Here is a 24764-nt window from a genome sequence, read left to right as displayed (position 1 = left end):
ATTTTCGTGCACTGGGCCTCTAGTATATATATAAAAGACTAAGTTGACTTGCACATGCGTGATACATATAAAGCACACGTGTGTTTTGATCTGTCATTGTTGATTGTGAATTTGGTTGACACTTCTATTATAGAGAAAGGGCGAATAGCGATATTAAAATATTTCTTCTAATTAATTTCCTTTCAGTGTGTGAATCTGTGCACCAGGCCACTAGTCATTACATAAACCAAAGCATAACAACAAAATAGATGCAGTCTTGAAGGATGTTGTTTGAAATCATTTGGGCTAGATTGTTTTTCAACCTCTTTGGTGTAATTAAATTGAATCTTTAGGCAAAAAGGCATTTGCTGATAAGTGGAGATGTTCCTTTTTGACCCCTAAGAGATGACCTTTCTTTCCTATCTTGCAGAGAGCCTGCAACACTTTACAGTACCTAGGATTTGGTCTGGGGGTAGGGGGGGGGCATTCAATTAAATCCTTAAGATGGAGTCTTTATTCCAGTTGTTTGAAAGTTGGATTGTAAAAAATTATTTATAATGACATTATAAAGAAATTATTTATGACATTCTTAAAAGTACACATTAGCCAAATAGTATTTTAAGAACAATAAGAGACATTTTTTAAACTAAGGGAGAAATTACCTAGATATATATACTAGAACAGACCTTTTTGTTCATTTTTTTCTGTTTTCTCATTCATATACAAAAACGTATTTTATTTTGATCACAGCATATGTTTAATTTTCTGCCTTTTTTCCACTTGATTTTATATCAGAATTCTTAAGTTAGTATTGAAGTCTTATTAGCTGTAAGATGTGACATTACATTTTTTATACCATTAAGAACAATTTTAGATATATGCAGAAATGGACAGAATAGAGTAATGCATCCCATGTACTGTCACCAGCTTCGGCAGTCATCAGCTCATGTTAGTCTTGTTTTATTAATTTCCACCACCTTCCCCTCAATACATTTGAAGCAAATCCTAACGTTATTGATTTCATTCATAAATATTTCAGTACATATCTAAAAAAGTAAGGACTCTAAAAGAAAGTAAAACAACATTGTCACACCTAAAAATAATTAACAATAGCCCTGGCCAATGTGCTCAGTGGGTTGGAGCTTCGTCCTGTACACCGAAAGGTTGAGGATTCAATTCCCAATCAGGACACATACCTAGATTGTGGGTTCGATTCCTGGTCAGGAGGCAACTGATCAATGTTGCCTCCCTCTCCCTCTTTTCCTCCCTTCCTTTCTCTAAAACATCCTCAGGTGAGGATTAAAAAAAAGGAATATATTTTTAAAAATTAATAATATAATTCCTTAATATCATGAAATATCTAGATAGTGTTCAAGTTGCTAGTTGTCTCACAAATGTCATTAAATTTTTATTTTAAAAATTTATTTGAGTCTGGCCTGTGTAGCTCGGTGATTGAGCATCGACCTGTGAACCAGGAGGTCATGGTTTGATTCCCAGTCAGGGCACATACCTGGGTTGTGGGCTTGATCCCCAGTAGGGGGCATGCAGGAAGCAGCTGATTAATGATTCTCTATCATCATTGATGTTTCTACCTCTCTCTCTCTCTCTCCCTCTCTGAAACCATTAAAATTTTTTTATTTGAATCAAAATCCAGATAAGATCCAGCCATTGCAATTGGTTGATAAGACTTTTGAAAGTGTTTAAGTCTGTTTTAATCTTTTTCCTTTGAAATTTATTTATTAAAGAAATCAGGTTGTTTATCCTATAGAATTTTTCAGTTTGGGGTTTGCTGCCTGCATTTCCACTTAACATGATCCTTTATATTTCCTGTCAACTGGTGGTTGGATCTAGAGCCAGATGCCCTTTAAATGTTATGTATTTACAGCTTCCTGGCCCTTAGGGGTCCATACAGATAGTAGTGGGGCATGTGAGTCTCTTCAGTATTTTAAAGTACTGAATCTTTTCGGCTAATAAGGCTGTATAAACTAACAACATTGTCTAGTTTCTTTGATTTTTGCCTAGAGTCATATAATTTTACTGTGATAAGCATATTATTCCATGCTGATCAAAAACTGTCTGCAAATTATATTAGCCACTAATGAAACAAATGGGCAGGTCTGTTGCTATAACAGTAATCATTTATTTGGTAGGCAAATTTTTTTTTTGTTTTTTTTCCCTCCTAAATATATTTTGATTGATTTCAGAGAGGAAGGGATTGAGAGAGAGAGAGAGAGAAACATTAATGATGAGAATCATTGATCGGCTGCCTCCTGCACACCCTCTACTGGGGATTGAGCTTGCCACCCGGGTATGTGCCCTGACTGGGAATTGAACCGTGACCTGGTTTATAGGTTGACGCTCAACCATTGAGCCATGCTGACCAGGCAGGCAAATCTTTTTTAGCATGAGGTTCAAAAGAGAAAAATAGAGTGGTTATTTAGTGGGGTATAAGTTGAGGAGTAGTAAATTTGCAGATTTTCTCCTTAACTCCAGCCTACATTTAAAATATTCAAAAGCCCATCATTTAAAACCTACAAGAGGAATTCTTTACATAGACCAATCTGGCTTCTTTAGTAGGATTGTAAAGAACAGTAAGGTTCTTCTGTACAATGACTTCTAAAAAATTTCTCCTCTTATTGGAATATTAAAATTTTCTTCTTTGTATAATTCAGAATCCTAAAGGCAGTGTAGACTATATGATGAAAAGTCTGCTTTCCACCTCTGTCCTCCCAGCCACATGTCCCTGAAGACAGCCTGTGAGTGGTTGGACTAGGACAGTGGTCGGCAAACTCATTAGTCAACAGAGCCAGATAACAACAGTACAACGATTGAAATTTCTTTTGAGAACCAAATTTTTTAAGCTTAAACTATATAGGTAGGTACATTGTTATTAACTTAATTAGGGTACTCCTAAGGCTTAGGAAGAGCCACACTCAAGGGGCCAAAGAGCCGCATGTGGCTCGAGAGCCGCAGTTTGCCGACCACGGGACTAGGATCACTTTTGAGACCCCCTTTCAGTCCTGACATTCTGGGATTCCATGAATCTGAAGAACTGATTTATTTGGGGTGTTACTTTTTAGTTGTTAGGTTATCCTTCTACAGTGATTTAATGTATATGCAAGTAAATGCATCTACGTATTCTTTTTGCTTCCTCTTAATATAACAATGTTTATTGTTCACTGAGAAGTTTTAGTGGGTATTTCAGGAAGAAAATGCTTTTACTTTCCTTAAAAATTCAAATGGTATTAAAAGACTATTATGCTTTTCAATAACCCAGTGTGTGATGGAGGCAATGGGATGCAGTGGGTTGGGAGTTGGGGACCAGTCCTAGCTTGGCTACCAGCTTATGTGCCTTGAGTAAGTCATTCCGATGTCTTACTGAGTGAAAATGAGGCCGTTCAATGATACGATTTCTAATGCCGGAAGTGCTGTGACTCTCAGACAGTGTAATAAATCCGGCTGTTTTTGTTTCAGCGAGGGGATACGAGTATGTTTTGGAGCCCTCACCGGTCCCACTGCCTCTGGACAGGCCTCAGGAGACACGGGTGCTGCAGGTCTCTTGCGGCAGAGCCCACTCGCTTGTCCTCACAGACAGTGAAGGAGGTAAGGACTGATGGAGGAGGGGAACTTCTTTCTTGCCTTTGGGCCTAAAGGGGCTCATTTGATTGAGCCTGGTCTGTTTAGTGAAGCTGTTGGCATTTCCTGAGCAGATCAGTAGGATGCTCAAGAGAGCTGTATTGGGCAGATCTTGCTAAATCTTTTATGCTCTCCGCTCTCTGTGGTTCTTGGGAAAATCTAGGTTATCTATAGGTGTGACAACACACATCAGGCAGCCTTACCACGGCCTCTCCCTTCCTTTCATAACTCACCGAGCTGGGCTGCTTCCAAAAGAAGTCTGTTGGCTAAACACTCCTTCCAGGTGGTGGGGCCTTTTAGTGTCCAGGCTTCTGGGTAACCCCCGCCCTCTCCGGAACAGCAGTCTCTATGGAAAGGCCAACTTGACTAAATTTTTCAAATTTCATTTTCTGGCTAAGTGTGCTTTGTAGGAAAAGGTGAAGAGAGTGTTTAGGAGCTTTTTCAAGAGGAATTTTTGCATCAAGGGCAACCTAGTGACAGGTTTAAGAAATGGGGGTGCTGAGGCCTTCACAGGAGGTGCTTACCTTGTGTAAGGTGGGCTTTCTGAGAGGGGGAACTAGGGCCCAGAGGGGAGGGCAGAAGGGACAGTGAAGGTGGTGCACACTGCTGTGGCAGGTCTAGACCCCAGCATGTCTGTGGCTCTGCCTGTGCAGGATGCGAATGTTGGAGAAGGAAACGAAATGGCAGCTAGAGTGAGTGGTTGGACTAGGGTCACTTTTGAGACCCCCTTCCAGTCCTGACATTCTAGGATTCCATGAATCTGAAATAAATAAAATAAATTTATTTTATTTTATTAAAATAAATAAATCTTATTTAATTGGGTGTGTTACTTTTTAGTTTTCAGCATGGGAAACAATTCTTACGGGCAATGTGGAAGAAAAGTGGTTGAAGATGAAATTTACAGGTAAGTTCCTGCTATCCCTTTCCCCAGTTGTGTTAAACATTAAACATTTCTTTTTCTTTTCTTTTTTTAAAATATATTTTATTGATTTTTTACAGAGAGGAAGGGAGAGAGATAGAGAGTTAGAAACATCGATGGGAGAGAAACATCGATCAGCCGCCTCCTGTACACCTCCCACTGGGGATGTGCCCGCAACCCAGGTACATGCCCTTGATCGGAATCGAACCTGAGACCCCTCAGTCCGCAGGCCGACGCTCTATCCACTGAGCTAAACCGGTTTCGGCATTAAACATTTCTTGAGTGATAGATCCACAGAGCAGTAAGAGGGTTCCTCATGTGTGTGAGGAACAGTGAGAACTCACTGGAAACTGTGGAGAAGATTGTTCCATTGCAGGTTGAACGGCATTCATTAGCTAGGTGGGAGGGAAGGGCGCATGAGCATTGATTGTGATGTGTAGAAGTTTTTTTAATTAGTTTTGTATTTTTAAAAAAATATATATTTTATTGATTTTTTACAGAGAGGAAGGGAGAGAGAGAGTTAGAAACATCGAAGAGAGAGAAACATCGATCAGCTGCCTCCCGCACATCCCCCACTGGGGATGTGCCCGCAACCAAGGCACATGCCCTCGACCGGAGTCGAACCTGGGACCCTTCAGTCCGCAGGCCGACGCTCTATCCACTGAGCCAAACCGGCCTTGGCTAGTTTTGTATTTTTAACCAAATTGATTAACTTCAAAAATTCCCCTCTATTTCAGTCTTATTCATTTAGTCTTAAAAAAAACACAAAAAAACGTTTTCCCTCTAGTTCATTGCATTGTGCTGGTGGTTCAGAATACTACCAGTCTCAACTCTGGCAGCATATGAAAATCATCAAAGGGTTTTGTTTTTTTTTTTGTTTTACTTTCACACCTTGGCCTAATTCTGCCTTATATTTGACCATGAAAGTTTCTCTAATAGTTACTATATGTGGGGGCCACAGTTAAGGGTGACAGGGGAGGGGCCAGAGCCCCACAGTGCTTGCCATGAACATACCTCTTGCTTCTCCCCAAATTGCTCCTGGTGTAGTGAAAGTCACAAGGTCCATAGGATGCAGGACTTCGATGGACAAGTGGTCCAGGTAAGAGGCATGGGCTGAAAGCCACTTATCCTGCTCCCTGGGGCACTTTGAAAGGGGGACAGATGGGTGGAGTGATGGCAAACTTGGTAGGCAGATTTTCTGAATTAATAAATCATTCAGTAAAAATTACTGCTTGCTTACTGTAGCCACAATTTGCAGTAGATCGCCAGCGGACCAAGTTTGATCAGGTTTGGGGGATAACACCCTAGTCTGAGACACAGGTTAAAAAACCAGCTGTATCAGAGCGCTGTGATCAGGCCTGGCTTTATGTTATTCCCATTCCTGATGTAGTGCCTGGCACGTGGTCGGTACTTACAATGAATACCTAAATAAGTGAACGTATACAGAGAGTGCTATAGAAGTAGCAGAAGGGGAATTGTTAAGTCTAGCAGGGGTGGAATGGAAGGGAAAAAGGCACCATGGGGGAGGTAGCAGAGGAATTGACCAGGTAGACTGGGGAAGGATGGGAGGAAAAGTTTTCTGGCAGAGGGGAGGGAGCAGCTGGAGGCGCTGACTGCTGAGAACGTGCAGTGGGGCTGGAGTTTGGGGTGCTTATGGGGAGTGGTGTGGGATAGACTGGAAGACAGGCTGAGAGTGGACAGTGTGAGGTCTTGAATGCCTTGCTAAGGAGTTTAGACTTCATCCTCTTGACAGTTGGGGCCTATCAAAGGTTCTAATCAAGGGGAGTGACAGCCAAATCAATATCTGTTTAGAAAGGTAACTTTGGCCATGGTATGGAGTAGAGGGGCGAGGAAGGGATGAAGGTCACTTGGGAAGCTGTGGGGAGAAGGGATGGTGGGAGACAGATAAGGAGAATTGACTAGTTTGGGCCTTGATTAGCAGGGCAGGGAGTGTGCTAGAGGGAGCTGAGCATGATTGCATAGGCAAATGACTTGGCTGCTCATGTTCTCAACCTAGATAGGGACCTATTGGAGGAGGGGCAGGCGTGGGTTGGCTGGGAGAGGGGGTGCTCGGAGGAGTGAGAGTGGATTTGCAGTGGAATGTAGTGTTTCAAAGTCACAGGGATGTAAGTTTAACTCCTTGCTTCTCCACATAGTAACTGGGTGACTTTGGATAAGTTACCCAACTTCTCAGAGATTCAGTTTCTTACTGGGTGGTCTTGGTTATTGACTTAGCACAAAGTGCTTGACATATTAAGTGTTCAGTAAAGAGTGCTTTTCATTAGACAGTTAGGAAAATAGGTCCAAACTCAGTGGATTTGTTGGGACTGGAGGTAACCATGCGGAGGTGACAGTGAACGCCTTGGAAATGGATGCAGTCTCCTGGGAAATGTGAAGGCTGGAGCGAAGAGGGCAGGGGACAGAACTTTGGAGGAGTCCCCCGCTGAAGGGTAGGAAGTAGAGGCTTCGAGAGGCAGAAGGGGAATAGTGAAGAGAACGGCTTTTGGAGGAGGGAGTGGCTCCTCAGGTGTGGAGGCAGTGGAGGAGCTCTTAGGTTTGCTCCTGAGCACACCTGGCACTTTAAGAGCAGTTTCAGGGGAGTGGGAGACTGCTAGGTGCAGTACATTGAGAATGAATAAGAGATGGAGACAGTGTGGGGCACCCTCCCTGGCTGGACCCCATCTGCTTGGTGCTCCGGAGCGGTAGGGAATGGTACTGGGCTTCAGGTCCGTTGACTAGGATGCTGGGCTTCGAAGAATTCTCATCAACCTTACCTCTGTTTGTCTGATAGGTCACCTGTGGTCAGGACCATAGTCTGTTCCTAACGGATAAAGGAGAAGTCTATTCTTGTGGATGGGGTGCGGATGGGCAAACAGGTATTGTACCTTCACCCCGGGGGATAGTGCAGTATGGCATTGTGAGCTGTAGGGTTCTCATAGGCTAGAACCCATCTTCCTTAATTTGACTCTTACCTCTCTTAATGCTTCCTGGGGAACAATAATCGTTTCTCCTGTCCCCATTCCCATAGGAATGAATTATAAAGAATTGCATAGAGGATTGGAACCACTCCTCAACAAAGGAGCTCTGAGCCTTGTAAAGAAACAAGTGCCGCCTAAAAGGAGCTCCATTTTAACTGATTTCAGAAGAATATCATTAAGGGAGGAAGGAATGAGGGATAAGCTTTCACACCTTGTATATTTAATCTTTTTGTTTTTGAAATTTATCTGAAGGGCCTTTAAATTTAAGATTTAAATCTTTGTTTAAATCCTCAGTAATCCTACTATCACCAAATTGTCTTTGTTCCGTCTCCTATTTTCTTCCAGTCCTTGTTCATATAAGTATATCTTTTTATGTTGTAATGATAGCATTGATGTGATTTTTATATGTTTGTTTTATCATTTAAATTTATATAAAATAGTTTTTCATGTTAATACAACTTTCACAGTTACGGCTCCATCTGAACCATTTCGAGCTGTACAGTTCACTGATATTAAGCACATCTGCATTGTGCAACCCTCATCACCATCTATTTCCAGAACTCTTTCATCTTGTTAAACTGAAACTTTATTATACGCATTAAACAGTAACTCCCCATTCTTTCCTCCTCCCAGCCCCTGGCAACTGTTGTTCTACTTTCTGCCTCTATGAGTTTGACCATTCTTGGTGCCTTGTATAAGTGAATCATACAGTATTTGTTCTTTGTGTCACTAGCTTATTTTACTTAGCATAATGTCTTCAAAGTTCATCCATTGTGTAGCATCTGTCAGAATTTCCTTTCTTTTTAAAGCTGGATAATTTTCTCTTGTATGTATATAACACATTATGCTTATCCATTCATCTGTTGATCCATTCATCTGTTGCTTCTACCTTTTAGCTATTGGAATTATGTTGCTGTGAACATAGGTGTACAAATATGTCTTTGAGACCCTGCTTTCAACTCTTTTGGGTATATACACAGAGGTGGAATTGCTAGGTCATATGGTAATTCCAGGTAAAAATTTTTGAGGAACTGCCATACTGTTTTGCACAGTAGCTGTACCATTTACATTCCTACCAGCAATGTATGAAGTTCTACTTTCTCCACATCCTCCCTAATATTTGTTATTTTTGTGTGTTTTTGTATTAGTGGCCATCCTAATGGATGTGAAGTGGTATCTCATTTGTGATTTGCATTTCCTTAATGATTAGTGATTTGAACATCTTTTCATATGCTTATTGCTTGCCCTTTTGTATATTATCTTTGAAGAAGGTCATTTTTTAATTGGGTCATTTGTTTTTGTTGTGGTTGTTGAATTTGTTGTATATTCTGCATTTTAATCTCTTATCAGATATTTGATTTGCAAGTATTTCTCCCATTTTGCCTTTTTACTCTGTTGGTAGTAGCTTTTGATGCCAGTATGACCCTGCTTTGAGCCCCTTGTGAGGAAGCCCCTGGAAGCCAGAGTCTGTGGTTTAGTGTTTTGCCTCCCTATGCTGCTCAGTGATTACCCTCCATTGAAGTGCTGATAATGACATTGTCCTTCAGGCAAGCCCTGTGTTGTCCTGTTTACTGTTTACCACGCTGATTTGCCTGTTTCTGTTTACTTTTTTTGGGTGGCTGAACTGTAGAGATGTCCTTGATTTTTCCAGCAAGCTCAGCAGTGCATTAGAAGTTGCTCGTTTTAATATATGCAAGGTCTCATATGTTCCTTGTATAGTGGGCTTTCATGTTGAGAACTTTTCTAACTTGAATTGGACCTAGAAAAGTCCAGGAGTTTTCATATGATCTAGTTACAATGATGCCTTTTTCTGCCTCTGAGAGCACATGGAGATGGAAGTTGCCTGGCATGCAGAGGAACAGTTAGGGTTTTTGATATTTGTAAAGAGCTCAAAATGTGTTTGGCCTATAGTAAGTCTGTGTAAGTTGGAGAATAAATTATTAAAAGTATTTTCTATTGTATTAGGTCTGGGTCACTACAATATCACCAGTGTACCCACCAAGCTGGGTGGAGACCTTGCAGGAGTGAAGGTGTTCTTTTATGGATCATACTAACTGTATCGGTCCTAAGGAGGGACCTAAAACATCTTATGTTTAAAAGGTACCTTAGGATAGGAAAGGCAAGTATTTCTCCCATTTTGCCTTTTTACTCTGTTGGTAGTAGCTTTTGATGCCAGTATGACCCTGCTTTGAGCCCCTTGTGAGGAAGCCCCTGGAAGCCAGAGTCTGTGGTTTAGTGTTTTGCCTCCCTATGCTGCTCAGTGATTACCCTCCATTGAAGTGCTGATAATGACATTGTCCTTCAGGCAAGCCCTGTGTTGTCCTGTTTACTGTTTACCACGCTGATTTGCCTGTTTCTGTTTACTTTTTTTGGGTGGCTGAACTGTAGAGATGTCCTTGATTTTTCCAGCAAGCTCAGCAGTGCATTAGAAGTTGCTCGTTTTAATATATGCAAGGTCTCATATGTTCCTTGTATAGTGGGCTTTCATGTTGAGAACTTTTCTAACTTGAATTGGACCTAGAAAAGTCCAGGAGTTTTCATATGATCTAGTTACAATGATGCCTTTTTCTGCCTCTGAGAGCACATGGAGATGGAAGTTGCCTGGCATGCAGAGGAACAGTTAGGGTTTTTGATATTTGTAAAGAGCTCAAAATGTGTTTGGCCTATAGTAAGTCTGTGTAAGTTGGAGAATAAATTATTAAAAGTATTTTCTATTGTATTAGGTCTGGGTCACTACAATATCACCAGTGTACCCACCAAGCTGGGTGGAGACCTTGCAGGAGTGAAGGTGGTCCAGGTTGCCACCTACGGTGATTGTTGCCTGGCTGTGTCGGCTGATGGAGACCTCTTTGGTTGGGGCAACTCTGAGTATCTGCAGCTGGCCTCTGTCACGGACTCCACACAGGTATGAGGTCGCTTATAGCATGGTGCTGGGAGGTGTATAAATATAGCGTGTTAAGGACATTTCTAAGAGGTTCTTCACCAAAGTGTGATGTATAAAGTGCTAGAATGTTAAGACCTAACCTGTTGTAAGACTGCCTCTTCAAGGCTCCAAGATCTTAAAATATATATATATATATATGTATATGTATATATACGTATATATATGTATATATGTATATATGCATTATATATGTATATATATATATATTAAAGCATTATATATATATATATAACGCTTCATGAATTTGCATGTCATCCAGAGAGGGAGAGAGAGAAACATCAGTGACGAGAGAGAATCATTGTTCGGCTGCATGCCCCCTATTGAGGATTGAGTCCGCAACCGGGGCATGTGCCCTGACAGGGAATCTAACTGTGACCTCCTGGTTCATAGGTTGACACTCAACCACTGAGCCACATCAGCTGGGTAAGGTTCCAAGTTCTTGACAATTTCATTGGAGCCCAGAAAGAAAGCTTAAGTGCAAAAGCCATTTTTTTAATCAATACTTTGATGAAATAGTCCTGGTTTAGGGCAGTATTTTAGGTATGCCTGGATAATGAGGCTATTTACCTAAGTTCCTACGATGTCACACTGTTGTGTTTTGTTGCAGTGTAACATATGCCCCAAAAGCACACAGATCATATGCATGCAGCTCAATTAAGACACCTGTGCAGCTCCACCTAGGTCAAGTAGTAGAATACTAGCAGCCCCTCAGAAGCCATGCCTGCAGCCTCTCCTCACCACTAGCCATCCTTCTCACTGAACCAAGCCACCATGATTACAATACAGTAGAATTTTAAATGTTTTATTAAGGAAAAATTCAAATTTAAACAAAAAGTCGAGCTCACTGCTTAATTAATCTTTATATACCCATTACCCATGTCCAACAATTACCAACTAATGGCCCATTTAAAAAATTGAGATATAATTCACAATTTTAAAATATATAATTTAGTGGTTTTTAGTATAGTCACAAGGATGTGCAACCATCACCACTATCTAATTCCAGACATTTTCATTAACCTCATCTGCCCCCCTAATATACCCTCCCCCCCCCCCCAAAAAAAAAGCCCATACTCCCTAATGGCCAATTTTGTTGCATCTATAATTCCATCTACTCTATCCTAGGATTATTTTAAATCCTAGGTATCATATTTCTTTTATAGAAGTTTCAGTATGTATCGCTAAAAGATAAGGACTATTTAAAAAACATACTACATTCTTTAATATCAAATTTTGACACATTCAGAAGGTTGTGTTTGTTTTTTTCTTCAGAAGGGGTTTTAAATATATGTTAATGATAAACTTGCACAAAGGAAAACTAAGATCAGCTAAGAGATGAAAAAATGCATTCTCTGTGGTCTGGCTCAGCGGCTAGAAGTGGTTGCAGATTTGGCTCTGAGTTTCCTAGTAGCCAAAGCAGAGAGAAAACGGTCAATGAAATGATTCATTGTTTCTATAAAATAAATAGCAAACAAAGTGTTCAGGAGAAGCACTGCTCTTCCTAATGCCAAGGCCTGAGGAAAACGTCTCTCCGGCCTTCCTGTGGGGGACAGGTCCAGGGTCCTGTCATTGCTGCATAACAAATGACCCCGACACTTAGTGGCTTAAAACAACACACATTTGTTACCTCACAGTGTCTGTGGAGCAGGAATCTTGGGGTGGCTTACCTGGGTCTTCTGGTTCTGAGTCTTTCAAAAGCTGCAGTCATCTTAGGGCTCACCTGGGGAAGGCTCTGCTTTCAGGACCACACTGGGGTTGCTGGCAGGATGCAGGTCCTTGTGGACTATTGGACTGGGGCCTCACTTCCTTGCTGGCAGTCAGCCAGCTCAGAGTTGTTGGCCAGGCCTCCCATGGTTCCCTGCCACGTAGGCTTTTCCATGTAGTCACTCGCAACATGGCGTCTGGCTTCATCAGAGTGAGCACATGAGAAGGCAAGAGAGTGCCAGTGAGACCGAAGCCAGTGTTTTATCACTTCGTCTTGGCAGTGACTTTCCCTCCCTGATGCTGGTATTCTGCTCATTAGAAGCAAGTCAGGCCCGAGCCAGTTTGGCTCAGCAGACAGAGTGTCGGCCTGTGGACTGAAGGGTCCCAGGCTTGATTCTGGTCAAGGGCACGTGCCTGGGTTGCAGGCTCGGTCCCCAGTAGGGGGTCGTGCAGCAGCCCATCAGTGATTTTCTCTCATCATTGATGTTTCTATCTCTCTCCCTCTCCCTTCCTCTCTGGAAAAAAAAAGAAAGAAAGAAGGAAAGAAAAAGAAGGAAGTCAGTAGGTCCAGCCCCCACACAGGGCAGGGATTACACATGGGTGCGAATAGGAGGGGCCTGGGATTATTAGGGGTCATCTTAGAAGTAGCCCATCACAACCAAGATTCTTTACTGCGGTCTAAGCCTCATCCTGTCAGTGACAGCAGTGGTGTGTTCCAGTGGCTGTGCGAGAGCATTTCTCAGTGCTTGCCGAGGGCCTCGTGCCAGGGCACGGTGCGGTGAAGCCGCTCTGAGAGCCAAGCAGCAGAGGCCCCACCCCATCCTGACAGCCCCACTTTATCTGGGCCTACGTTTCTGGGTTGGTAAGCTCCTTTATTCCTTTGGAGTCAACTTAGGGACTGTTATCTTTCAGCTGTTTCCGTTTGAAAGTGAATCTGTGAAGATTTGTGGCTCTCACTGAAGCACTTACAATCTATCTTTCCAAAGTTATTTCTCAGTAGAGGCGCCAAGACCAAATCCTGCTGGAAGGCTAAGCTGGCCACATCTCACTCTCCAAACCCCTGACCCTCCCATCTCTTACTCTCAGCAGATCCTGCCTCCTGTTTAATAGAGAAAACAGATGCTCTTGGATGAGAATGCCCTCAGTTTCCTGCTATGGCTCACATACACGTACCTGTGTCTGTACCCACCCTAGACCCATTCCTTTCCCAGCGGTGGAGGAGGTGTTTCTCTTCCTGCAGAAGCTGATTTTTCTCTCTCTGCCCTGGATCCCATCGCCTTCCACCTTTTCAGGAGCCATCCTCTATCTGCTGGGCCTTCTTTCCCAAAACTTTAACCTGTCCTCTGCTGGTGCCTCCATCAGTCTTTTCACCTGACTTGTATGTCTTCCATCTTAAAGCCCTAGGTGGCTCCTCCATTTCCTTCCATTCTCCCCATCCCTACCCCTTTGCTTTACCGCCTGCTTCTCAGGAGCTACATTGACTTACTATCTGTTTCCTCATTGTCAGTCCATTCCATTTAGTTTCCACCCTTATGAGTTTGCTGAGTGGCTCTTGATAGGGATACCAATGACATCTATGTTGCTAAGAAGAAGAATACAGAATCTAGAGAACATTTCCACTCTGTATCTTTCTTGACCTCTCAGCAGCATTTTTCATTGACTGTGACATCTTTGTGAAAACCATTTTTCCTTTTGCCCTATGACTAGACTCTTCTAGTGCTCTCTTAGCTTTCTCAGTGTCCCTTTCTGGTCTCATTTTAAAAAAATATATATATATTTTTATTGACTTCAGAGAGGAAGGGAGAGGGAGAGAGATAGAAACATCAGTGATGAGAGAGAACCATCGATCGGCTGCCTCCTGCATACCCCACACGGGGGATCGAGCCCACAACCAGAGCATGTGCCCTGACCAGGAATTGAACAGTGACTTTTTAGTTCATAGGCCAAAGCTCAACCACTGAGCCATGCTGGCCAGGCCCTTCTTGGTCTCATTTACTGGGTCTCTTCTTGTGCCAGGCCTTTAAATGTTGAAGATCCTCATGGCGTGGATTTTGCTCTTCTTTTCTCCATAGTCCCCCTTTAGAAGATCCGAGCCATACCCATGGCTGCACATACCATTTATGCTTACCCATCAGAGTTCCAGACATCACTAAGTAGCACCTGACATTTCCACTTGGTCAGCTCTACACACTGTGAGTTCAGTACATTCAAGAGTGAACTCATGCTCCTCCCCATGCTCTGGTCCTCCTCCATTGTTACCTAAGTCCACAGTGTTTCTTCCCCTCTAGAAATTCCACAGCATCCTGCATGATCTGGCTGCCCTCTCCCCACCGGCATCTTGTACTATGTGTCCCCTTTCCCCCGCCCGTTTCCCTGCTTTAGCCACTCTGACCTTGTTTAACCTCCCTGAATGTGCCATGTTCACCTCATTCCCTTTACACATTCCATCTCCCCTCCTTGGAATATCCTGTTCTCCCCTCACCTAGTTACCTCTACTCATCCTTCAGGTAGCAGGAGAAAAATGAAGCCTTCCCTGACTGCTCCTCCCCTCATACTAGGTCGGTCTCCCTGACATTCATTCTCAGAGACCATGTACTTTCCTTCATTGCATTGAGCACAAATTAATTTTATGTTAATTTAGGCTGGCAGCTGCCTCCTCCACTAGACTAAGAGAGGGACCAGGTCTCTTGTTCCTCCTCATCCCTAATACCTAGTTAGATAGGTAGCATATGTTCAATGTTTGGGAAATACCTGTGGGCTGAATAAATGAACTGGGACTTACACACTCTGTACACAAGACCAGATTATTTCCAAGTTCTCACTGGTTTGTCTTCCTAACAGTGTGGACCCTTCCTTTGATTTAGGTGAACGTCCCGCGGTGCTTACCCTTCTCAGGAGTGGGCAAGGTGAAGCAGGCTGCATGTGGTGGCACTGGCTGTGCTGTGTTAAATGGTGAGACCCTCTTGCAGAGTCACTGTTCAGCTCTAGGTGGGTTGCATAGAGAAAGGTCGGTGTCCATTGGACTCACAGGCAGCAGACCTTGGCTGAGTGGGTGGGGGGTGGGGGAAAATCTAGTTAGATTGAGTTCAGCTAATAGAGGGTGCGGTGACATTCTTGACAGAAAGATAATAGCCGTGATATATAAGTAGACAGCACAGAGCTTAGTAATTCTGTAGCAGACCTCTGAAATGGAGAGTGAACTTTCTCCCTGTCCCTTAGCCTGGGCCAGAGACTCCAGCTCTGCCTTCTCCAGGGAGCTGCCAGGAAACAAAGGCAGAGAGAAGAGCCTTAGGGTTTAGATACTGAGGTCCATGCCTCTCGGATTAAACATCTGGTACCACTGATGAGCATTAAACTTTTTATAACCAAAAAATCATTTCTAGAGTTTTAGGAATCTGCCCAAAAGTTGTTTAGTTACTTGGCTTGGTCTTTTGATCACTGTGAAACACAGAGCTGTTGGGAGAAACTGTCCTTCGAGGGCTCTCCTGTGTTCATATGGGGTTTCTGGGTGATTTATGGTTTGGTCCTGTCCAGGTTACTTTCAGGATGTAGGAAGTTTGTATTCTGAGATTGGTGAGCTGGCTACACATACTCCACAAACAAGAATTGGAAAGAGGAGAAAAGAAACATGAAATATCTGTCAGCATGTTCTTGCCAAGCAAGGAGGGGGAAAATGCATGTGGATGTAATGCTTCTTGGTGGTGCAATTTGAATTTCTAGTGAGTGAGGGCTGCTCTTGGTTTGACTTACTGACCGTTGTTTTTCCTGTAATGCAGGAGAAGGACATGTTTTTGTCTGGGGCTATGGAATTCTTGGGAAAGGACCAAACCTAGTGGAAACTGCTCTTCCAGAAATGGTTCCACCCACTCTCTTTGGCTTAACGGAGTTCAACCCAGACGTCCAGGTTTCCCGCATTCGATGTGGACTCAGCCACTTTGCTGCCCTTACCAGTAAGTGACCAAGCCATGCGGCCCCGGAGACTGACAGAGCTCCACTCTCTCGGGTTCAGCCTCAGACGGTGGCAGCTCTGTTTCCATTCACCAGCGGTGCGGTACCCTTGTATGGATAATTAAAGAGAGCGGCTAATCCAGAAGTTGTTTGGCCTGGGGTTGTATAATGTGTATCTTTTTTTCATCCTGGAGTTTTGTCTTGGTTCATTTGGTTTGTGGTCAGGCTAATGTGAAAGTGAGTTTTCTCAAGAGGATACCAGTTGGTGGTAGGAGAGGGGACCCTTGAGTGTGTTGGGGTTTGGGGGAAAACCAGCAGAGGTTTGGCAAATCCATGGTAGATAATTAGGAAATGAATGTGTGGGGCTTAATCGCACTGCCTGATGAAGCCCAAACCCCAGTCTGACCCAGGAATGTGGGATGGCAAGGGGCAGACTTGTAAGACTGTCCGTGGTTTTGTGGAAGTAAATCTGCCCAGTTTCTCCAAAGTGCTGGGGAGAGAATGATCAAAGGGAAGGCCGAAATGGAGATTTTTGCAAAGGTTTGCCAAATGACACAGCCATAACATATCCAGTTACTCTGCAGACCTCTAGAATGTGTGCTTTTCTTGATTACATCTCCTGTTCCACCACAGTGACTGCTGGTTCAATTTGTTCCTCTTTAGTTGACTTGAATCATCAGACTGTATTAATTTAATTTCATTTTGTGATTCTCAAGCAAATTCACTATTTCCTTGTCTCATGGTAAGTAATTGTTTTCTTTTAAACATCTGGCTGGGACAGTCAGTTCGGGTCATTCTTGTTTGTGTGCTCTGGCCCCATGCTCTGTGAGGACTGCTCCAGATGATCACCATTCAGAATTGTCTGAGCACCAGGCTTGGGGCTGCAGTGCGGACCATTGTGCTGGTGGTCAGTCTTGCCTGACCGTTTGCATTAAAGCACCAGGTGGTAGCAGCGCTGATGGGTGGGGATCGCTCACTGCCACTCAGGCAGACTCAGCCACTGCCATTTGCAAATGAACCTAGTTCCTGGGAGTTTTTAAAAGCTACTTCAACTTAGTAAATAAGAGTCATTGTGGACTAATTCTGGAGGTGTCTGATCTGTTTTCCAGACTGTTCCAGGTATGCGAAGCCACATACCTGGAAGCCCACATGAAGTGTTCCACTAGAGTAGACTGTTTCTGTGTGGTGTCATCCGTGTGGCCATTTTGGGTCACACTGAAATGAAATCCCTAGATAGCTTTCCCCCTAGTGCCAGTTACTGTCCCTCAGTAGAGAGAACGTCAGAGCTTGGGTTTCTCCCCTGACTGTATGCTCAGCGTTTGCACAGGCCAGCTGGGAGTTGGGATTGGTTGGTTTACCCTGAAGTCTAACAGTTTAGGACCAGACTGAATTGTTCTGTTAAACACGTAAAATCTGAGGCTGGAGGACAAGGGTGTTGGACAGACCAAAGGGGCTCTGACAGCTTGTAACGAAAGGATTCCTTATTTAATCAGCCCAGATTATTTTGGTCCTGGCTTTCCCCTGCCTTTTCTACTTCTGCTTGCCAGGTGTGGGGGAGCTAAATAGGGCCGCTGCATCAAGGAGTGCCCAAAGCTGATGGGGATAGAAGTCAGAACTGAAGGCTGGTTGTGGGAGGCTGCCCTGCCATGTCTGGGTCCTTTCCTGGAGGTTGACATTTCCAGAGCCCCGGTCTAGATGCAGTCCCCTGGGCTATCTCTATAACAGCCTCTGGGTCCTTTTCCTTCTTGGTACTGTTAGTGTGTAAGCATGTATGTATGGGGTTGATCATTTGTTTATTTCTAGCTGTTCAACTAGTCCCATGAGGACAGGAACCAAGCATGTGTAGTCACTGTCCTGTCCCACCTCTAGCACACAGACCTAGACCTGGCCCATAGAGGTACCCAGTCACCATGTGTCCCTCACTTGACATGCGGAAACCCAGACAAGGAATGGCAATCTTCCTACTTTGAGGATGCTTGTATTTCAGGACTTGTGGAGGCAAGGTTTAGTTGGACATAGCTGTGGGTGGGGGGCCACATGGGGTGCGAGCAGAGTGGTCTGTGCAGGAGCCTCCTTGGCCCTCTGCTCCACGCACATTCTCGTCTCTCACATGATGGACACTCTAAGTCCGGGCTAGGACATGGTTTTGGTATGGGGCTGTATACTTTCCCTTCAAAAGGAAGCATTACTTGTCTGGTAGAAGTTGAAGTTTAACATTGGGCTCTGTCTGTACCAGGTTCTGGAAAACCTGTTCTCATGACCTTTCCTCTTCTTGGAGACTTGGCCTTGGCCTAGTCCCAACCAAGCCACCATTTTCCTTTCTTTGCAGACAAAGGAGAGCTGTTTGTTTGGGGCAAAAACATCCGAGGGTGCCTGGGAATTGGCCGCCTAGAAGACCAGTATTTCCCATGGAGGGTAAGACTGGGTTGGGCGGGCTTGCGGGCAGGCCCACTGGGCAGATGCACCTGATGTGGCAGCAGCGCTCCAGCACCGGGTCCCCAGGACTGCCTCCCCGCTTCCGGGTCCCAGCTGCCCTCCTCCTGCTCTGTGGCATCAGGTGAGGCCGCAGAGCCAGCGCCCAGCACCACCTTCTCTGGCTGTGGGCTCATTGCCCTTTGCTCCTTCCTGTGGCCTGTTGAGTGAGCAGTGGGAGGAATGGCCTGTGAGGGTTCCCTTCCTTGGTGCCCTTAAGAAGCCTTGTAGGAGGCTATCCTTGGGGATGTGGAGCAGGAAACAGAAGCACGCCTCCGAGAGGAGCTAGCTGCAGGCCGGGTGCCGCGAGGCCCCGATGCTGACAGGGAAAGGTTGGAAATGGAGAAGTTGGCATGCCAGGAGCTGTTTGCAGAGGCCTGTGCCGAGGAATGTTTACAGTGAATTTAAAAGAAAGCCGGATGTTTAATATTTAGAATGCCTGACCACAGGCACCAAAGTGAAAAAATAAAGGTTTTTCTTAGTGGGAAGATGCAATTAGACAAAAAGGCTCATTTCAAAATTAAAGGAGAAAAAGTTCTTTCTTCAATTGTAGTTTATCTTAGTGTTGTTTACTAGGTTTTTTAAGTTCTAAAAAAAGCTATTTTTTTGAATACAGAACATATGTCCTTGTTCAAAGTGTATTATGAAAAATCAGTTTCCCATGTCTTATCCCGGAGGCAGCCACCAGAATTGGTGTCTGATGTTCCCTCCAGAGACAGTCTCTGCCTATGGAAGTGCGTGTGTGTATGCGTGCATGCGCGAGCGTGCACATGTCTAAGTATTTAACAAGTTTGATTTTAATAATGTGCTTTGAAATTGTGTAAAATATCTTTTGAAAACACATGTAAAAATGCAAAAGAAATGAAGTAAGGCTTTGTCCAGAACTCACTGCAGAAGGTTTTGAGGCTCCTTGTTATTTTAGGGCAGTGATGGCGAACCTTTTGAGCTCGGTGTGTCAGCATTTTGAAAAACCCTAACTTAACTCTGGTGCCGGGTCACATATAGAAATGTTTTGATCTTTGCAACCATAGTAAAACAAAGATGTATATTTTTAATATTTATTTTATATGTTTAAATGCCATTTAACAAAGAAAAATCAACCAAAAAAATGAGTTCATGGGTCACCTCTGACACGCGTGTCATAGGTTCGCCGTCACTGTTTTAGGGGCTTGTTTCCACTGCCCCTCCCCTCGCTGCTGACTCTCCTGGTCCCTGTGAACTTGGCAGGCCCTGACTCCTTTATGAAAACAGTAGGTGCAGTTTCTAAGAGAATAGGTCAAAATAGAGACTTTGAACTTGTTAGAAAAATTGGTTGTGGACCAGAGTTGTCCCTGAGCTGGCTGGCGCTCCCTCGCTTATTCCCTGAGCTAGGAAATGTCATCCTGTGTGAGGAATAAGAGGCAGTTGACGGACAGTGGATGGTACCGCAGGTAATGGAAATGCCGATCATGTGACTTAAACATCCTGCTTGTTTTCTTGGTAGTTCCTCACTGCCCTCTCTCGAACCCCACCAAAAGGCCTTTCTGCAGGGGGGCTTAGGAAACAGTAAAGCACCTGGGCTTTGGACAAATGACTGCTGTGACGAGGGTCTCCTCACCTGCCTCCCTTTCCTCCAGATTAGAGTGAAGACGTAGGACAGCCATAAACTGAGATTTGAAATCTGATAGCATGTTCCTTATTGAAATGGCTGGGCCAGGCCTCGGGCCCTGCGATGAAGCTGGAAGGAGCAGGCTGCTGGGGGCTGACACCACTTGCCACTCATACCAGACCCCCCTTCATTGACTCATCACCCATCAAACCTCCCTTTGGGAATGTTGTTGTCTGCATCTGTACCATCAGCAAAGGGACACTTGGCTGCTTTCTTGCCAAACTGTTGTCCTCCTCCTTGTACATTTGTGGAGCTGTTTGTGGATGGGTGAGGAGAGAGCTTGAAGAATGGTGCTGAGATCTGGTGACCTGGCCTCTCCACTCTGCAAGCTTGAGGTGCAGGGCTGAGGCTTGGGACAAAGGTGGTGGCAGGAACCAGGTTTTGGATCAACCAAGCTGGATTCCTTAAATATTCAGTTTGTCTGTTGTTGGGTAGCTGGACCTTCTGTCTGTTCTGTTGCATTCACTTAAAAAAAAAATTACAGGAGGTTTTTAAGCTTTAAAGCACTGTATTTTGTTATTAATCCTCAGTGTGGGCTGTGTTCCATCATTTAAAAAGGATTCCAAAAAAGAAAAAGGAAGAGTAAAGTCTTATTTATGGCGCCTACAAGGCACTAACTAGTTGTTCTTGGACTCACAGAACCTGGGCTTCTCCCTCAGTTTGTAGGCCCATGTGGTGACATCAGAGCCACCTGATTTAAACCTCTCCTTCCGAAGCTTTCCAGGATGTTCCCTGCTGCAGGCGGTGCTGCCCCCTCGCCATGTTCCTCTGGTCAGTACCAGGTTGGGTTTGGGAGCACAGGCTGGGAAACCCTCTGGCCTTCAGCCTTCTTATATGGCCACCTCGGGGGAGAGGTGCCCTGTGGCAGCTGGGCGCTCTGGGCCAAGCTCTTTTCCTTTCTCAGCCTGCTCGCTTATGCCAGGAAGGAAATTTCAGAAGCAGCCAAGCGGGAGCAGCAAGTCTGCTGGGCCCGGCCACTGCCCAGGGGCAGTGCTCTCAGCCTTCCCGTGTCCTTCACCTGCTGGGCGCTTGTTTCAGGAACGTGTCCTTGTGGAGAGAGATGTTCCTAAACTGAGTTTGCTCAAACCTTTCAGTCACTCAAGCTACAGGTGCTTTTGGTTTTTAGAACTGTGTCCATTTGCAGTAATGTTGTGAGCGTAAATTGGTTTAGAATAGAAGCTCCTTTTAACCTTGACAAGGACAAAAATAAAACATGGCTGAGGGCATTCTTCTTCTGGACTCGGTTCAGAGACAGACTGCGAGTGACTGCTTAACGCCCCCCACCCCCCGCGCCACAGAGAGGTGGGCCTCCGAGGCCAGGCCATAGTCCTGGCGAGTAAACAAGGCAAGTGGTCTACTCTGCCTTGGGCACTAATGGCCAGAGCACTTGGGGAACAAGGACAGAGGTGGTAACTGCAGTAGCCGGGCTGCAGGTTACTGCGGAGAGGGGCACTTCCCCCGCCCACAGTGGTCAATGAAATGTGCTCTAATGGCCCTGGGGGGTTGCTAAGAGCTCGCCTGGGCCTGGTCACCTCAGAGGCGGCATGCTTTCCCCTGCGTCCCTGGCCAGCCTGGAACGCTTTCTGCCTCTCCGAGCCTTTGCAATGAGCTGGGGCAGGGCTTCTTGTTTGTTTAGTGATTTCTCTAATAGGCTTTGCCAAAGACATTTGTTTAGGGAGGGAGGGAAGGGGAGCACAACTTGGTTACTAGCGTCCACTTGTTTGTGGCCAGGAGCCCTTAATGGACTTGTCTCTCCATGCCAAAGGCGCCAAGCTGCAGGGTCGGCAATGCTGCCTCTGGGCTTTTAGGCCAGGCCATCTGGAGTAGGCCTCTCCCTCTTAAGCTCAGTACACTCCACAGGCTGTTACAGGTCCCCTTTCCAGCTGTATACTGCCCACCCCGGCAGGATGGCAGGATTCGGATCTGCTCAGAAAAGCAGCATCCCTTGTAGCTGAGGGCTGAGGGCTGAGGAGTAAGTAGTAGAAGTGCACTGTCTTAAAACTTGCCATCTAAGAAAACAGTGTACGTGGCATTTGCTTCTCTTCGCACCCAGTAGACAGTGCCCCTTTTCTGGAGAACTGGGGTGGCCATGTGGGTATGGAAATCCTTGAGTCGTGGACACACCCATTTCCAAGGCCAGGCTGTGAACAATGAGTCATTTTAAAGACAAACAGGCAGACCCTGGCCAGTGTTGCTAAGTGGTTAGCGTGTTGGCCTGTGCACTGAAGGTTTGCAGGTTTGATTCCCGGTCAAGGGCACATACCTGGATTGCAGGTTCCATCTTGCACATGTGGGAGGCAGCCAATTGATGTGTCTCTCACATCAACGTTTCCCTTTCTCTCCCCTTCCCTCCCTTCTACTCTCTCTCACTCTCTAAAAAAAAATTTCCTTGGGTGAGGATTAACCTAAATAAATAAATAAAGGCAAACAGAGGCCTCCACATCCCAGGAGGCTGCTGTTACCTTGAGAGTCGGGCCTTCCTGTGCTGAGTGTTGTCAGCGTGGATGGGCAGTGTCGGCAGGACTGCTGGCCAGGCCTTGGGCGCCTTCTGAGACACAGTCAGCGTCCCTCCTTGAGGGTGACAGGACTCATGTGCCCATGTCTGGAGCTGGAGCTGGGGGAAAAGTGGGTAAAGACCCGGGGTCAGGGGCCTAGTTCCCAAAGTGGACCTGAGAGCAGGAGAAAGGGTTTTTCCAGCCGCTCTAGTGAGCCACGGTGGTGACACTAGGAAAGGCTACTCAACACCTGGCCGGAGAACAGGGTTGCCCTCTGGCGGGGTCATACTCACAGGGGACTAACCTCTGTGGGATGTCACTCAGGGTTCGTGCTTGTGCCCACAGTGGCCTCTTGGGGGCTGGACAGTAACGCCCACTGCTGACCAGGTGGGGAGTTCAGATGGCCTTTCCATGGTGATAGTGTTTGCTCGGCCCAGCAGACCTGCTAGGTAGGTTGTAAGTGTCCCCATTTATCACCCAGAGGAGGGAGCCAAGGCTCAGAGAGGCTAAGTCACCTACCAAGATGCAGGGCCCGGATCAGGCCCAGCTGGGGCCACCTCCAAGCCTGTCTGTCCCCCAGTTGGCCATTTCCCTTCACTGTGTGCTGGCTCTTGTTTTTCAGGTGACAATGCCTGGGGAGCCCGTGGATGTGGCCTGTGGTGTGGATCACATGGTGACTCTGGCCAAGTCATTTATCTAAATCTCCTGCTGACCCAGGTGAGCCTGCCCTGGCCGCAGACCCACTTGGATTGCTCAACAGAGACAGCCCGCGGGGTTCTGATGGGGCTCAGAGAGGACCAGAACCCTCCATGAAGTGTGACTCTCTCTCCTAAAGCCCTTAGGAGGTGCAACCTGAAGTCTGGAGACGTGGGCCCTGCTCTGGTGAGACCTGCCAGTGCAGCACATCACGGCTGCCTTTGGGCTGGTCTGCAGGAAGATGGGCCCCAGGCCCTGCGGCCCCAGCGTGGTGAGGATCATTAGAATGTCTCGGCTCTTTCCTGGGAGCACGGGATGGCCTCTGGAGTCACGTCTGGCCCGAGAAACTGGTCTTCACAAATATTTGTTCATGATATGCATTTTGTTTGATCTTGAAAGGAGCCTGACAGAGTGCAGTGCTCAGGAGGCTTCTGCAGCCCCTGGAGCACAGCAGAGGTAGGGTGAGCGTGTGTGGGCACGGGGCAGCCCAGCCTGACTGAGGGAGCCGGCTGGCTTCGGCCTGGGGTTGTCATTCAGGTCTCCCCTCCCAAAGCGGACCCTGAAAGCCAGCTTGCTGGTGGGACATGCCGAAATCCTTTGCTTAGATTGGGGTTCTCCCTGAAAATGGAGTGGGCGCCAGCTCGGCACCCCATGGGCTCATGGCTGCCATCAGCCTCGTAGCCATCCTCACTGCCTGGCTGGGAGAAGGGGAGAAGCCCCCGCTGGAAGGAGATCGAGGCCAGATTCCTGTGGCTGAGGGCTCCGAGCACATCCGCAGAAGCTTGGCTGCAGTGCCAGTCCTGGAGAAGAGATCCAGAAATTGTGGAAAACAGAGTAATGTAACTTGTCTTATTCTTTAAAAAAATATTTTAAAAACCTCTTTTGAAATAAAGTCTATTTTCTGCATTTTTATTCTTAAGAGCTGGAGAGGTCTTTTTATTTTACTTGCTCATTTATAGAGATTAGCTTTCAAAAACAAGGCATTTGATAAAGAGGCTACTAGATGCCAGTGAAAAATATGGTAGAAGACAGTCCTGTTTGAAAACTATTTTCTAAACAGTCTACTCCCACAGTTCAATTGGAATAAAGAAGTATAAAAATAACTGATAATCCAGTTAAGTTATTGGTTATAGATAACTTGAATGACTTGGATATTTCAGCCTTTATGTCAAAAGATTGGCTAGGGCTAGATTTAGGAGTAGATGTCACAGGACAAGATCCCCTAGGCCAGCGGTCGCCAACTGGTGGTCCGTGAGGTCCGAAAGGTTGGCGACTGTTGCCTTCGAGCACCGAGGGCGGACTGTGAGGCTGAGGTGGGTGTTCTAGGACTTGGCATAAATACTGG

General features: G+C 45.5%; 1 protein-coding gene across 1 annotated transcript in view; it reads left to right on the top strand.

Annotated features, from left to right (window-relative positions):
- The window catches only part of WBSCR16 (Williams-Beuren syndrome chromosome region 16), a 25235-nt gene extending 931 nt beyond the window's left edge, over positions 1–24304 (top strand). The window contains exons 2-12 of the mRNA XM_015568563.1: positions 3454–3582; positions 4453–4519; positions 5582–5633; positions 7326–7410; positions 9478–9542; positions 10301–10417; positions 15025–15112; positions 15937–16110; positions 18438–18523; positions 23346–23440; positions 23559–24304. Coding sequence (XP_015424049.1) covers positions 3454–3582; positions 4453–4519; positions 5582–5633; positions 7326–7410; positions 9478–9542; positions 10301–10417; positions 15025–15112; positions 15937–16110; positions 18438–18523; positions 23346–23423 — 941 coding nt within the window. The 3' untranslated portion in view covers positions 23424–23440; positions 23559–24304. The remainder of the gene's footprint in view (positions 1–3453; positions 3583–4452; positions 4520–5581; positions 5634–7325; positions 7411–9477; positions 9543–10300; positions 10418–15024; positions 15113–15936; positions 16111–18437; positions 18524–23345; positions 23441–23558) is intronic.
- Positions 24305–24764: the final 460 nt, after the last annotated feature.

Source organism: Myotis davidii, unplaced genomic scaffold, assembly GCF_000327345.1.
Source record: "Myotis davidii unplaced genomic scaffold, ASM32734v1 scaffold424, whole genome shotgun sequence".
Classification (NCBI taxonomy): Eukaryota; Metazoa; Chordata; class Mammalia; order Chiroptera; family Vespertilionidae; genus Myotis; species Myotis davidii.
The sequence above is the reverse complement of the archived record's forward strand: the minus strand, read 5'-3'. Positions and strand labels throughout refer to the sequence as shown.